This window comes from Amphibalanus amphitrite, unplaced genomic scaffold (assembly GCF_019059575.1).
Source record: "Amphibalanus amphitrite isolate SeventyFive unplaced genomic scaffold, NRLGWU_Aamphi_draft 000538F_arrow, whole genome shotgun sequence".
Classification (NCBI taxonomy): domain Eukaryota; kingdom Metazoa; phylum Arthropoda; class Thecostraca; order Balanomorpha; family Balanidae; genus Amphibalanus; species Amphibalanus amphitrite.
The window spans coordinates 177266-193003 of NW_024882032.1; the positions used below are offsets into that span (position 1 = coordinate 177266).

General features: G+C 46.7%; 1 protein-coding gene across 1 annotated transcript in view; it reads right to left on the reverse strand.

Annotated features, from left to right (window-relative positions):
• LOC122393500 overlaps positions 1–11691 on the reverse strand; it is a 117503-nt gene extending 105812 nt beyond the window's left edge. The window contains exons 1-3 of the mRNA XM_043389558.1: positions 11688–11691; positions 8288–8415; positions 4216–4381 (exon numbers count right to left, since the gene is read on the reverse strand). Coding sequence (XP_043245493.1) covers positions 4216–4381; positions 8288–8415; positions 11688–11691 — 298 coding nt within the window. The remainder of the gene's footprint in view (positions 1–4215; positions 4382–8287; positions 8416–11687) is intronic.
• Between the last annotated feature and the right edge of the window lie 4047 nt (positions 11692–15738).

Below are 15738 nucleotides of genomic sequence, written 5' to 3' on the forward strand. Positions count from 1 at the left end.
TGCGGCAGACACTTCGAATGGTCGCCGGAAGTACTATTTCTGAACTCTTCTGCAGATGACCCGTCCATAGACGGACCAGCTGTCCAATGAATGAATAAAGTTTTGATCGATGACTTTCCGGTGACAGTTTTAGATTGAATTCTGACGTGTCGGCACCGGCACGAGGGTCGGCTTCTCACACAAAGTTCGAGATTTATAAAAAGGTGACTTGCAAAATGTCATCGCTGTCATGGCCCGAAAAAGTTTTTTTTAGCATAGTTCGGCATGGAAATTGGTCGGAACTCGGAAATGCTGTATCTTTTTTAGAAAAAATGTCGCACATTTGTTAAATGCCACAGCTTCAGCTCGATCAATCCATCCTAGAGCAGCAATTCTCTCTCCTCTCCCAGCTCTCTCTCTCTCTCTCTCTCTCTCTCTCTCTCTCTCTCTCTCTCTCTCTCTCTCTCTCTCTCTCTCTCTCTCTCCCATCCTCTCTATCTCTTTCTCTTTCCCTCCCATCCTCTCTCTCTCTCTCTATCTTTCTCACTCCCTCCCTCTCTCTCCCTATCTCCCTCTCTTTCTTTCTCTCTCTCCTTCCTCCCTCCCCTTCCCACTCTGCCACCTCCTCTGGGACGTGTATCCCTTCTTTCTACCCGATAGATACGCCCGTCCCCCGGCACACTCTCTGCCCACGGACCCCGAACAATAATTGATTTGGTGATGACCATTTGGCGTTCGATGGGGATGACACACACATGGACGGGCACACAGGGGAGAGGAGACGTGATGGATGATGCAGAAAAATAACAGGAAAAAGAACAGAAAATAAATAACTAGAGAGGAAGGGGGATAGAGAGAGAGAGAGAGAGAGAGAGAGAGAGAGAGAGAGAGAGAGAGAGAGAGAGAGAGAGAGAGAGAGAGAGAGAGAGAGAGAGAGAGAGAGAGAGAGACAGAGAGAGACAGAGAGAGAGAGAGATGAGGCGGATATAGAGAAGAATAGAGAGAAGGTAGCCATTAGTTAGTAACCAACCGTAGTTAGTTAGCTACTAAGTGATGTTGAAAATCCTGGAACAACTCATACACTTGCCTAGAGTGTCGCAGCGAAATTGCGCAACTTGTGGCACATGAAGTTAACACATGGCCTTTAGATCACACAAGAAGTGAACACGTTATTAACGAATTTAAAACAAGTTAGGCAATTTATTGAGTTGTTCTGGTCCAGGACCACCGGATTACCAATGGAACATTCACATGAATGAGGTTGCCTTGAACAGTAGACCTACGTCGTGCTCAATGGGAAGAGGTTTAGCATTCTGAATTACGTCACAACACTTGTTCAGTTATCCGGCGATATATTCAGCAATTACTAACCATAGCTGGGTTGTCGGTAGTCACAATTCACATACGAAGACAAAAACTTATCGCGAAACTTCTTTGCGCCTAAAATATGCACATATTTCAGTGATAGACTCTCCAATAATATGTAAAGTAAAAACAAATCCCCAGTTAGATATCCTCGAACCTACTTCCCACGAGCTTTGTAAAACCTAAGGGGTTTTCCGGTCAAATATGCGTCTGTCCCAAGGCCATATAAAGGCTCTGTCCAACAGTTACAGCATGACCAAGTATAGCATCTCACCCTGCAGACTTTGGAGTTACTTTACCGTGAGATCCTACCGGGTAAACGTGACCTTACTGCTAACTGATCCTCTCTACGCGGGTTTCACTTAGAAGCGTGACTTGGACGGATAATCTCGTTGGTTTGAATCCGATGATTACAGTCAGAAAATAGATCGCAGAGCACCAGATATCAGAGATCCTAATTGATGTAACTTAGCCTCAGCCACGAGGAAATGTCGGACTTTTCTTACATACATCCATAGTTGAGCAGTAAGGATCGCGGATTCCTTATTAGTGTTCATAGTAAGCAATGTAACAGAATGTCACTGTATCTACCTTCGACATCTGGAGCTTCATTGAACAGCATTGCAAGTTGCCTGGCTATAAACAACTTCACAAAGTTATTTCTGAAAAACGTTTTAGTATAGATGATGATGTAAATAATAAACCAAATTATTACAAATGCAAACAAATGCATTCAGACGTGCATTCATGTGTGTCTTTTTGAATATATTTGAGTGCATTTGTAATAATTTGGTTTATTATTTACATCATCATCCAACCTGTCATGGATACTCAACGTTTTAGTATGGAATAAATATCACTTCCACGTTTTATTCAAGTCGCGAGTTCACAAGAGTGCAGCATTCATTGCACTATGCATGTGGAATGGACTACTGGCGGTTGCCAAGCTCATGTCAATATTTCTCAATAAAGGTGGCAACGAAACGAGCTCACGTTCAACTCAGCTTCTGTGAAACCATTTCAGATGTTCAGCTTATGTAACCAGTGGATGTGACGTCATAAATTGAATACGGCCTACGCATTGGTAGATGGGATGATCAATTTGCGGCCTTAGTGCTGGTTACAGATTAAACAACAGATTAAAACAGATTAAGATTAACCCGCGCCCCACTGGGGTCTGCGTATAACACGCCCTACTGGGGGGGGGGGGGGGGGGGCTATTCATAGCCCCCCCCCCCCTCCTAACTCCGAAACTACTGGGCCGATCGTCAAAATTCAAACGGCGTCTGATAGCCCCGGAAAAACTGTCGAGCGAAACCTAATTTCATTGACCTCGAGGTCACCGATGACGTCACAGGTCAGGTCAAAGTAAAAATTATTAGCATTTTGCTTGTTCACGTTTTGGGCTCTGGTCGCCGTCTTACAAGTCAGATCAGGCTCAGTTTTGGATCACACACTCGTGAACAGATGCTCTAGATACCCCGAGGGTACCAAACTTGTACTTTGATTTTCAGGTCAAGGTCAGGTCATCACAGGTCACGAAAATATTATATCATGCGTCGGTCACGTGACACATGTTTTGTGGTCCATTTAGGCCAGAGATTTCGAATGTGATGTCGTCTGTGTCATTCGAGGTCATTTTGAGTCGAATTTAGCTTAGGTCAGGTCACTTTCAGGTCAAAAAAGGTCAAATTTTGAAGTTAAAATTTTTTAACAAAAGAGTTGTCTATTTGATGCAGTTTGAGCTCAGGAACACGATGGTGCTATTTATATTGGCGTACGATGTCAAATACGTGCTGAAAAATTGATTTGAAAATTAATAATTGTGAATTTTTTTGCAATAATGCGTAAAACTTGGCCATTTTTGAAGATATTTAGCTAAAACTTGCTAGAGTTAGTCATAATAATGCGTTCTATCACATATATTCCGGTTTTTTCGAAAAGTCAAAAACTTTTTGAAAAAAAATGTAAAAATATAAATTTTGGATTTCATTATATCAAATTTTCGAAATTTTCAAAATTTCGAAAATCCGAGATAGCAGTTTGATAGCGCAGTCTATTCCGAGTCCTCTCATGCAAAGAAATTGGATCTAGCTTAAAAACTGAGCTCTTGGGAGCGATTGCCGTGGTTCAATGTTTTGCGTCGAAATCGGCCGAACATGACGTCACTCTGACGTCATTTCCGGCCGACCTATGGTAGCTACGAAGTTAAAATTTTGACACAAGGTGTCAAATTGATGCAGCCGAAGGTACTGAAAGTTTGGCGTCGATACGTCAAGCGGTTTGGAAGTTATTACAGAAAAACGGGAGGGGGGGCTATAAATAGCCCCCCCCCAGTGGGGCGCGGGTTAAACAACAGATTAAAATCAGTAGCATGTAATTACACGAAATTTGGGAGCCGTGTCATTTACAAGTACATATCGGTGAATCAGCTGGTTACGTAATATATTATTTAAATCAGTAACATGTAGTTACATTTAATGTTGCAAGCCATTACAAGTACCCATTGGTGAAACAATCTGTTTCAGCTAATTTAATAGTTAATGTTTGCAACAAACCATCCTAAGACTTGGTGAATGCAAGCAGTGATACCTCAAATATTTCCAGATTCACCGACACAATCTAGGTTGTACACCAAACTGGCGTCCCGGAGAGCTGAGCCACCTAACCTCTAAGCACGATGCCATCAAATTCAAAGCGCCACTGACAATCTCACAATAGACCACTGATACCAAATGTTGAATCACAAGAGAGCACGGCAAAAAAAAAAAATCAAAACAGCTTCAACACTCACGACAAACTACATTATCACGACAAGCTTACGACACACTGAACACTCACAAGCCCTCCGAAACTCACGCTCCAACTCACCGTCTTTAGCCCTCTCGGCAGTGAACCGGTACTCGGGGGCGCCACAGAGCACGTGAGCCGGTGACCTGAAGTCGACCCTGAGCGGGTCACCTGCCGCCGGGCCCTGCAGGGGGTCCTCGAACCACTGGAGACCGGAGAGGAACTCCCAGGGGCCCCAGCACAGCTCCTGGAGGTACACAGAGACATTAGAGTCAACGGTGGGCTAGTCTGACAACAGTTAAACGCTTATGATTTTATGGTAACATTTGCGTTTTGTTTTTATCACACATTTCCTCGCTTTAATTTTATCGCACAATTACTGATCAATATAGCAAAATATAATATATAGCATGTACTGCTCAAAGTTCATGCATAAATATAGAATACATGGCACAGCCCACTGCTAAAGTAATGTGTGGTTTTACCAATCTCAACGGATGGCTTTGACCGACGATTTTTAAATGCGGACTGATTGAAAAGAAGACGTCAATAGATAAATTTGTAGCTGCAAGGGTGAAGATACATGTAAGCTACATTTAAAGTCTCGTTGCAGTCTGGCTAATCGTTCCTAGGCTTCAGAAGCAGAACATACCCATGACTGAAACCACACATTACTTCTGCTGTGGACTGTACCTATATATGTAGGTAAGTGAAAAAATGCAAAAACAAACAAAAACGCGTAGGTAAAGATAGCCTATTTGGGCCCAAAACACAGATTTATATGAACATAACATATGCATATGAAGTGACACTGCACAGTGAATACCACACAGCATGGAAAATCGAAATTCAATGATACGCCTTCCAAGATCCGCACCCTTCAACGCACGTGATATTTCGTCATAGCTTCCGATCAGAGCCAACGTAATCCCTCCATCCAATCGACGATCATATTCAAATCGCAGGCAGCACATCTCACATTCCAGTGAAAAGATTACTGACTGGGATTTATCTGGCCTCTGAAGCAGTAGTTTCGAGAATGAACGTGATGCGTGGGCTAGATCACTTGTCTTAGAATCGAGAGCATACTGGTTACGAGAGTCATGAGATTGATTTTTGAAACAATTGTGCATGAAAGGTGTTGTGTGTCGTTTGCCTTTACCCTATGTTTTCGCCTATGATGAATGTATACATATGGTTGTTATCGCCTTCTTGCATTTCGTTAAGAGCAATTGTCATCGTGAAGCACTACATTCAACGCCAAACTCAAGTCATTAGCATTGTAAGAATTCCAAGGAACCTACTTCGGCCACCAATGCCTTGCTGGAAAACTAAACGCTATCACTTCATTAATGTACATATGCAATGACTGACTACCTAGAGAGGATGCCTTTGAAGCCTGAGCGATGTCATACTATATTGTTGGACTGGGAATTCTTCAGCCATGCGAACTATTTTCGCGTCAACCGTCACATTATCGGTACCTGTGCCCGCCCCATTCCATGTCAGTTTAACATGTTTCTACATGGGTAGCCCTAATCGACGACCATTTCTGTTACCGAACAAATCCGAGCAAAAACTCGTGAATCTCTACCGACTAGCCATCCTCAGAAGGGCTGACATCCAGCTATGGTCCGTGCCAAAAAAGATCGTTCGGACCAAAGCTGGATGAAAAAGAAGGACCTGCCTAATTGACTGGAATAAGATGTAATGACGTAAGAGGATAAAAGAAAAACGAGATGTATTGATCTAAGAGTTTGTCTCCGTTGTTGTTGTTTTTATTTGTTTCCTTTTGAAATCTGGTACAATTACCATTCAATCGCTACTAACGTTGTCAGTCACATTAAAATAAAACCACATATTGGTCCTAAATTTTTCCCGTTTTCCTCCAACGGCCAGACATACAATGGACCAATTATCGTCAATGTATCCCTTAAAATGCTCTGTTTTGCTCATTACATCCAGTGGTCAGAGACATTACCGAAATGTCATTATCATTTGTCATTCATAACAGATGATTTATGACTGGTGTATCCCTGCATCTGAATACTGTAATTGTATTGCTGTCATGTGTTCATGCCATTTTCTTTTCCCTTATTCATGCTGACCAGCCATTTGGTCTCAAAACTTCTCACATTCTCACAGTCATCACCTATCCACTGTAACAAATTCACCACAAACAGCCCACACAGTCCCCACAATTTCGGCCCAGTGATCCTTTTCATGCCCACCGGAGCACATTCGTTCTGCCCAAAGGAGTCTCACTGCTGCCCACCTTTCCCATAATTCGCCGCAAACTCCACTAGACATGTCTCACGAAAGGTCATCTAATCAGACCATTCCACATATCAGGACCAGAGGCCTCAACTCATTTCTCGCCCCCGTATGTTCCGACTCTCCCCGGTCTCTCTCTCTCTCTCTCTCTCTCTCTCTCTCTCTCTCTCTCTCTCTCTCTCTCTCTCTCTCTCTCTCTCTCTCTCTCTCTCTCTCTCTTCTCTCTCTCTTTCTCTCTCTTTCTCTCTCTCTCTCCCGCTCTCGCTCTCTCTCCCTCTCCCTCCCTCTCTCTCTCCCCTCCCTCTCCCTCCCCTCTCTCACACCATTCCTGTCGTTTCCACCACCGTGTCTTTTCAATGACCGTTTCCCCACCCACTCCCTCCTCTCCCCTACCACCAGTTGCTGCTCCCCCTCCCTCCCCTCCCCCTCCCTCTCCTCTGACGCGGCTGCCGTCCGTCGGAGGAGCTCCTCCAAGAGCTCCGTCCAGGCCGGCTCGGAGCTGAGAGTCTCCGAGCCGCCGGAAGCTGGCGATCGATCGGCCTCCAGCACGTGGCTGCCCATAGCAGAGGGGGTCGGAGCCGGCGCTGGGCTCAGAGCAGGGAGGGGGTCCCCGCGGCAGGGAGGGGAGGCGAGCGGAGGGGAGGGGAGGGGAGGGATGCAGGGTGACAGCACGACCAGTGATCATGGCAGTGCAGAGACAGAGCCTGCGGCCTATGGCTGGAAGCCAGGATTGTTTGTTTCAGGAGGCATGCTTGAGGAAACGCGAAATCCCACCAGAAATGAGTCACAGGACAATCAATCATAGTGGCAAAACTGGGGCAGGTGTATCATCTTGTGCAGCAGGTAGTGATAAACCCAAACTTTGATGTCTGTGAGCTGCGAAATTTTACTTCGTTCAGCCGGTTATCAATGGCGTCATATACGGTATACCGTTGCTTACAATGGGACTTTATCAATGTCAGATGCTGTGTATCCGATTTCTCTTGTCCGTTTTATTGACTCGATCGTGAAATTATCCGTTCATATACTTTATTTTGCGCATGTCTCATTTTTCTGCCTACCATGTCCCCATCTCATTCTAATTCAATCTTACCAAGCTCCTGCACGTTTGACTGCCTATTCTTCCCAGCTAACCAGCCATAAGAGACCAGTGCCAGGAGTAGCAATGTCCTTTGAGCGCTCTGATCCTCATCTGATATCATCCAGGTACGTTTTATTACCCATTGTGACCACGACACAAAGAACAGAATTAATCCCGTGCTCAAAAGACCGACTCACAACTCTCAGGATATCAAAGTGGAACCCTTGAGTGGCGTTCTAATCACGTTGCGTAATGGTTGTCAGAAGCGTGTGCGTGACGCATGAAATCTGTGTGTGACCTTTTGAGTTTACTGGTCGGTGTTAGCTTCAAGTGTTCTGCGGGCTACGCGAGAAGTGATCATCCGAGCGTATTCTTTCGTGAGAGAATGTTTGGGTTCATGTTGGCCCGTAGCGGACAGCCAACTTTGTACATCGTGTGCGGAGTTACAGTTTGTATTTTCTTTCAAAAAATGAGCTAGTCTTTGAAAGTCACAAACTCTTTTAAGTCCCGTAAGCCGAAATTTTAAAACGTTTATTCCTAGACCCATACCCAGAACATTAAAACGATTTCTATCTCGCACATTACCCTTCCATTTTCCCTGATATCTCACCAGTTTCCTTCCTCACTACCAACCCCACGATCAACTGCGACGTCTCTCTAGTTTTCTTCCTCACACCCTAACCCGCCACCTACTCTTATTTCTACCCACTGTTCTACCTCAACCCATAGCCCTATCCCTGTGATCAACTGTAGCTGTACCTCCCCAGTTTCCTACCCCACTCTCCACCCCGGACTTACCTGATCGGTCAACGCGCTACAGTTGAGAGAGCTCCGTGTAATGATGACCTCCACGGCCAGTATGGCGCGGGCGTCGCCCCTCTCATAGTCAGCCCCGGCAATGATGTTGAACCGGTACCTCCGAGAGTCTGCGGAAAGGAGAAAAACGTGGATATTAGCTAAGGCTGGCAGCGAGGCGAGCTTGTAAGCTGTAAGATAGTTGATCAGGTTGTTGCAGTTTCTATGCGCTTCGAATGCAAAGTTATTTTTGTCATGAATTAGAGATGTCAATCGGATACCAACTTTTTGGTATGCCGATACCAAGCCGATACCAACTTGGTATTTGGTATTTCAATCGTAATGTGTTTGGTATTTTGTTGGTATCATAAGCCCTCACTAATGCATAAGAGGCTAATAAATCGGTAAAAAGTTGGTATTTCCCTCAGTTTCCCAAGTTGGTTTGGTTTCGGTATTTTCCCGTGGTTTTGGTTGGTATTTGGTTTGGTATCGGTATTCCGATTTTCCGTAATTGAAATCATTATCATGAACGCTACTATTAGATCTTCTGTTTGGGGTCTGGAGATATTAGGCATACAAGATTCATAGAGGATGATAGCTGGCGTCCACCAAAATTAAAACATTCATCCAAATTCGAGGGCGATTGAAATTGAGTTGTTGCCACAGCAATTGATGCAACAAATCGTTCGGCGCATGATACAAGTACGGGAATCTTGTGATTGCGTTATAAGCATTGCATGTTCCCGTAGTTCACGTAACTTGAACCCATTGCATTTTGATCAAGGTGTTGTAACAACGAAAGGCACACGAATGCACTAGAATGTCTCTGATGCAGTTACTTGTTACAGAATAACTAAACGGGTTCCCTTTAACCCGCGCCCTGGTGGGGGGGCTATTTTTTGCCCCCCCTCCAGACTTTTCGATATATCTCCAGAACCGCTGCGCCGATCGTCACCAAACTTTCAGTACCCTCCCGGACATCAATTTTACACATTGTGACCAAAAATTTTTCCAAAGGCTATGATAGGTTGGCCGGAAATGACGTCAGAGTGACGTCATGTTCTGCCGTTTTCGACCCAAAAAAAGGTTTCGCGGGAAGAGCTGTCAGGCCTATAGCTTTGCAAATACAGAAAAATGATAAAGACATAAAAGCTGTAGATTGGACAGGGCTACAAAACTGCTATCTCGGATTTTTGACATTTTTGGATTTTGACCCCCAAAAATCAAAAAATAGATTTTTTGGATATAATAATCGAAAAATCCAAAAAGTTTTTTGAATTTCGCAAAAACCGGAATATATGTGATAGTCCTTACCGCCGTCCATCCACATACCAAATTTGAGATTGATACCTCTTTTTTTGGCGAAGTTATAGCGAAAAAACTGTTCAAAATTGATGACGTCAAATTTTCAAACTCAATTTTTAGCAATTCTAGACCCCGTAGCGCAAAACAAAGACCACCATTAGACTCCCCGTGACGAGCTGCATCGAATCAATACCCATTTTATGCAAAACTATCAACTTTAAAATTTGACCTTTTTTGGCCTGACCTTGACCTGACCTTGACCTGAACTTCACCAGAAACTGACCCAAGCCGTACCTGATAGTCTTATAACCAACACCATTGAGTTGGAAATGAAAAATTGGCCATAAAACATGCATCACACAACCTTAGTAAAGTTGGGCTCATGTGACCTGACCTGTGACCCTTGGTGACCTGACCTGTGACCTGACCTGGTATTGCCAGTGACCTCTAATAGCAACATATCTACTAGGCAACTGACGCCCTACCGCTGATTCTCGACAAAATGCGTTTTCCTCGGTGTTATAGCGCATTCCCTAGAAGCCCCGTGAACGGTGAAACATTTCATCTTTGACCTGACCTGTGACGTCATCGGTGACCCCGAGGTCAATGAAATTTGGTTTCTTTCGACAAATTTGACAGGCCTTTCGAACGCCGTTTGAATTTTGCAGATCCGTCCAGTAGTTTCGGAGATACGAGGGGGGGCAAAAAATAGCCCCCCCCCCCACCAGGTCGCGTTATAAACAGACCCCACCAGGGCGCGGGTTAAAGGTAGTGTGCCAGCTTTCTTGGACCGTATGGAGTTAATGGCCCAGATAAGGAGAACCGGATTTTTAGAACTTATCCATACCTTCAAAACTCATGGAAACGTCTTAAATTCTTCAAATTTTGAGTACCCCAGTGCAAAATTCGCCCCGACGGGTTGTCGGTCGTACCCCAACCACATTTCACACCACTATGAACAATAAATGCACACACTGAAATCGCTATTACCGATATGCTCATCCAATCAAGTTTCGATAAACCCGTTCATCATCAGCTCCTGCGGTTTCGAACACGCCTGTTAGGTGGTGCGGTAGACCACGCCCAAAGCCAGGGCCCCGGTAACGTGAGGTAGCCGAGTCAGGGCAGCGTGCGCTGACCCAAGCCGGAGCCGCGCGTCCTCCCGGTGTCATGTGATAGCCCGGGGCTGCCCGCGGGGATGCGGTAGACCGCGCCCAAAGCTGCGGCCCCGGCTTGGGTCAGCGCACGCTGCCCCGACTCGGCTACCTCACGTTACCGGGGCCCTGGCTTTGGGCGCGGCTTATGCTCATACTTTGTGGTGCGGTGGTGGTGCGTCGGGCTGCGCGCTCTGACTTCGGCCAAGAAAAATGCGTCAGCTGATCATTGTCATATCTGCCACTTGCGTGTGGTGAAATGGGGTCATAACTTATAAGACGGCTTTTTCATATCAATTATTTTACATAAAATCATATTTCAAACCATAAATAATGCTCGACAGCCAAATAAAAGAAACAATACCAATACGGGCTTACAGTTTAAGGCTCGACATTGTGTTGTCTACGATTAGACAGCTGATAACTCATTCCCGTACGTCGTATGGTCGTAACACTATAATGACCTTTGCTTATTGTCACAAGTGCGCCGCATTCGCGATTGTTGCCCGACGCCTGTTTGCAGGTGAGCCCACTACAGTTGTTATACATATCTAAAAACCGATAAACTTTTAGGCGAAAAAGGCACTATTCCAGGCCCATTTTTGATTTTTTTTGCGATATTAGGTAAAAACAGAAGCTTCTTATCCTAGGAAAAATAAAATGGGAAATCTTTCAAAGGTGGCACACTACCTTTAAACGCCACCTTTCCGCGCGGCTTGAGCATCCGCCGTAGCTCCGCGCCTGGCGGCACAGCATAGCTTCAGGCGCCTAACGCTGCTGCCACCTAGCGGCGAGATGGGAACTGTGTCTGGCGGCACAGCATAGCCACAGGCGCCTGACGCTGCTGCCACCTAGCGGCGAGATGGGAACTAACTGTGTCTGGCGGCACAGCATACCCACAGGCGCCTGACGCTGCTGCCACCTAGTGGAACGATTTTAACTACCCATGTCCGGCGGCACAGCATATGCACATTGCACAGGCGTTGGAAGCTACTGCCACCTACCGGCAAGATTTGAACTATTCGATGTCTGGCGGTGCAGCGTATCCACAGGCACCTGACGCTGCTGCCACCTAGTGGCGAGATCGGAACTACCTCTATATTATGAATTATAACATGTCCGTGCGTCCATGCCTGCGATGTCATGTCTTATGTGTCTTATTGCGCCTGAAAGGCGCCGCGTGGCGACGTGAAATTTGGTATGCCGAATCTGTGGGCGTGGGGGGCCTTTGTATTAAAATTTGGGGGTGATCGGGCCAGGGGTGCGCCGTCGGCACGTGCAAAAGGGTGCTCTCATAGGGTTAACACGGGCCGACGAAAATCGCAATCGGGCGAAAATCGGGCCTGCAGCGCTTCTTTCCCGAGCTTATAACTCTGCGACGGGTGGCCGTAGCGAGATGGCGTTGCCACCAATGGATAGAAGAGAGATGGAACTAGCGTATTGATATGGTTTTGTAGTATAGCACGCGTCACATGCAAGACAGCACCCGCGGTTGTGAAAAAATGACCGATTTCGTGCATTGTGACGGAAAAATCGATGCCGCTGTAAAACGGCTTGACGGAATGAAATCGGTGTGGTGCCATTTTGCAGGCAAATGTACGTGTAATGATAGGAAAGCAAATAAAAAGTGATGATCCGTACCATTTCTTTAATAATGAAAAATTAATTTGAAAATTTGATTCACGCGGAGCGCGGTGTCCTTTACAACATCAAAACGTATTGAAAACGCTGACCAATCGCTATGAAACCTACATATTCGGAAAGAGCATTCTTTTCTGACCAATATCCACCCAAAATATTATCGAAATGTCAATAAACTTTTGTAAAAATAACTCAAACATACGACCGTGTTTTGTAAACGTTACAGGTATTTTTCGACAAAATCCGATCGATGGCTTATGGCCGGCAGGTCATACAACTTATGACAATAGCTATCAAAGCATGGGCTGCAATGCACCGCCCGCCAAGGGGAATTCCAAACACTTCAAATAAGCGCTTACCAGTAAACAGTACATTTTTATACTAGGAATAACTCAGCAGCTACTGTGCCGATTGCGCTGAAACTTGGACTGTAGGTGGAGGGGGCATTAACCTGGCGATGCATGGTCATTTCTGACAGGTAGGGTGGATCGATTGCACGTGCGCATGTGAGGGGTCCACTTATACATCTCAAGAACGGCTGGGCCGATTTCGCTCAAATTTTGTTCACTGTTGGGGACAATTTGGAAAGGTGGCTGGCACAAGTCATCTGGAGTCTCAGTTAGCGCGTGCGCACGTGCAGTGGGCCAGTTTTATATCTCAAGAACGGCTGTGCCGATTGCGCTCAAATTTGGTACGTTACTTTAATCAAGTATAAGAAGGGTAACTACAGGGTGTCCGGAAATTGATTGCACACTGTCGATATGCCCGTATCTCGCACATGCTCCCGCCAAACCGGTTAGGGAGGGTCGCGACCCCGCCCTCGGGCACCCCAGCGTGTTAGTTGATCGCGTGACCCAGCAGGTGACCTGACCCGAGCCGCAGTGAGCGGCCACAGGTCATTTTCCGAGAGGCAGTCTTCGCGCGCGGGCCCCATATCGGGAATGGTGAGGGAGCACACTTTGACGACGCGCCACCGCGCGGTTGGGATGGTTCAAGCCGGGATGACGGTAGGCGATGTTGCCCGACAAGTGGGCGTATCTCGCCGGACCTTTCATTACTGGCTGGCTCTCGACCGCAGCGGTGCATCACTGGAGAATCGCAAGGGTCGTGGGAGAAAGACTGTGCTGAGCAGAGTGGCCAAAATCGTACTCGCCAAGACCGTGCTGAAACTACGCCAATCGACGCGGAAACTGACCAAAAAGCTGACTGAGAAGGGTCACCCGGTGTCGAAGACCACTGTTCACAACTACATGACCAAGTGCTTGGGTCTCAAGCCGCTAAAACTGCGCCGCCAGCCAAAACTGACCGAAGCCCAGAAGCGGAAAGGGCTGGCATTTGCCCGGGAGCGGAAGAACTGGACCATCCAGGACTGGCGGCGTGTCTTGTTCAGCGATGAGTCGGTGTTCGAGCTCATGCACCCGCCGAATCGCCAGAACGAGCGCGTCTGGGCGCACAGCAGCGCTGAAGTGCCTGCCATCGACACGGTGAAGCAGCCGCTGAAAGTCATGGTCTGGGCCATGATGAGTCATCAGGGCCTGTCGGAGCTCCACTTCGTCCCCCGCGGCCAGACCGTGACGGCCCAGTACTACGTGGAGGAGGTCCTGAAGAAGTCGGCAGCGTCGGCGATGAAGCGGAAGAGGAAGACGGGGCCGCCAACACAGGTCGAGCTGCTCCTGAAGATGTCCGAGGCGATCTTCCAGCAAGACGGCGCTCCGGCTCATCACGCCACCAGCACTCAACAGTGGTGCCGGGACAACCTCCCAGGGTCTTGGGAGAAGGGCGTATGGCCGGGCAACAGCCCTGACCTGTCGCCCATCGAGAACGTGTGGGCTATCGTGCAAAGCGAGCTCGACATGATGGAGCCGGCTACCACCGAGAAGGCGCTAATCAGGAACCTCCAGCGAGCGTGGCTCAGCATCAGTGCGGAAACACTGGATAACCTAATGTGCGGCATGCCCGACCGTATGAGGGAGTGTGTGCGACTGGGTGGAGGGTATATCGGCAAATAAACCATGAAACATGCTCGTTTTGTTTCCTTGTCAAATGTACTAAAAGAGTGTGCAATCAATTTTCGGACACCCTGTATGTGTAGGTTATTATTAAGGTAGGGTATGGGTAGGGTAGGGTAGGGTGGGTTTGAGTTCGATAAAGGCAAACCATGAGAAAGACTCTAACAACCCGCAACCAGCACTAGCATAACATGCCGTTCAAACAAATATCCAACTCCGACAAAATAAGACAAATAAAAATCATGTTCCAACACCCAAACTAATGCCCCATCAAATATATCTATCAAAACGCACAGTTATAGCGCAAAACATGCCATCTAGTGCTAGTTTTTGTCATGAATTAGAGATGTCAATCGGATACCAACTTTTTGGTATGCCGATACCAAGCCGATACCAACTTGGTATTTGGTATTTCAATCGTAATGTGTTTGGTATTTTGTTGGTATCATAAGCCCTCACTAATGCATAAGAGGCTAATAAATCGGTAAAAAGTTGGTATTTCCCTCAGTTTCCCAAGTTGGTTTGGTTTCGGTATTTTCCCGTGGTTTTGGTTGGTATTTGGTTTGGTATCGGTATTCCGATTTTCCGTAATTGAAATCATTATCATGAACGCTACTATTAGATCTTCTGTTTGGGGTCTGGAGATATTAGGCATACAAGATTCATAGAGGATGATAGCTGGCGTCCACCAAAATTAAAACATTCATCCAAATTCGAGGGCGATTGAAATTGAGTTGTTGCCACAGCAATTGATGCAACAAATCGTTCGGCGCATGATACAAGCACGGGAATCTTGTGATTGCGTTATAAGCATTGCATGTTCCCGTAGTTCACGTAACTTGAACCCATTGCATTTTGATCAAGGTGTTGTAACAACGAAAGGCACACGAATGCACTAGAATGTCTCTGATGCAGTTACTTGTTACAGAATACCTAAACGGGTTCCCTTTAAACGCCACCTTTCCGCGCGGCTTGAGCATCCGCCGTAGCTCCGCGCCTGGCGGCACAGCATAGCTTCAGGCGCCTAACGCTGCTGCCACCTAGCGGCGAGATGGGAACTGTGTCTGGCGGCACAGCATAGCCACAGGCGCCTGACGCTGCTGCCACCTAGCGGCGAGATGGGAACTAACTGTGTCTGGCGGCACAGCATACCCACAGGCGCCTGACGCTGCTGCCACCTAGTGGAACGATTTTAACTACCCATGTCCGGCGGCACAGCATATGCACATTGCACAGGCGTTGGAAGCTACTGCCACCTACCGGCAAGATTTGAACTATTCGATGTCTGGCGGTGCAGCGTATCCACAGGCACCTGACGCTGCTGCCACCTAGTGGCGAGATCGGA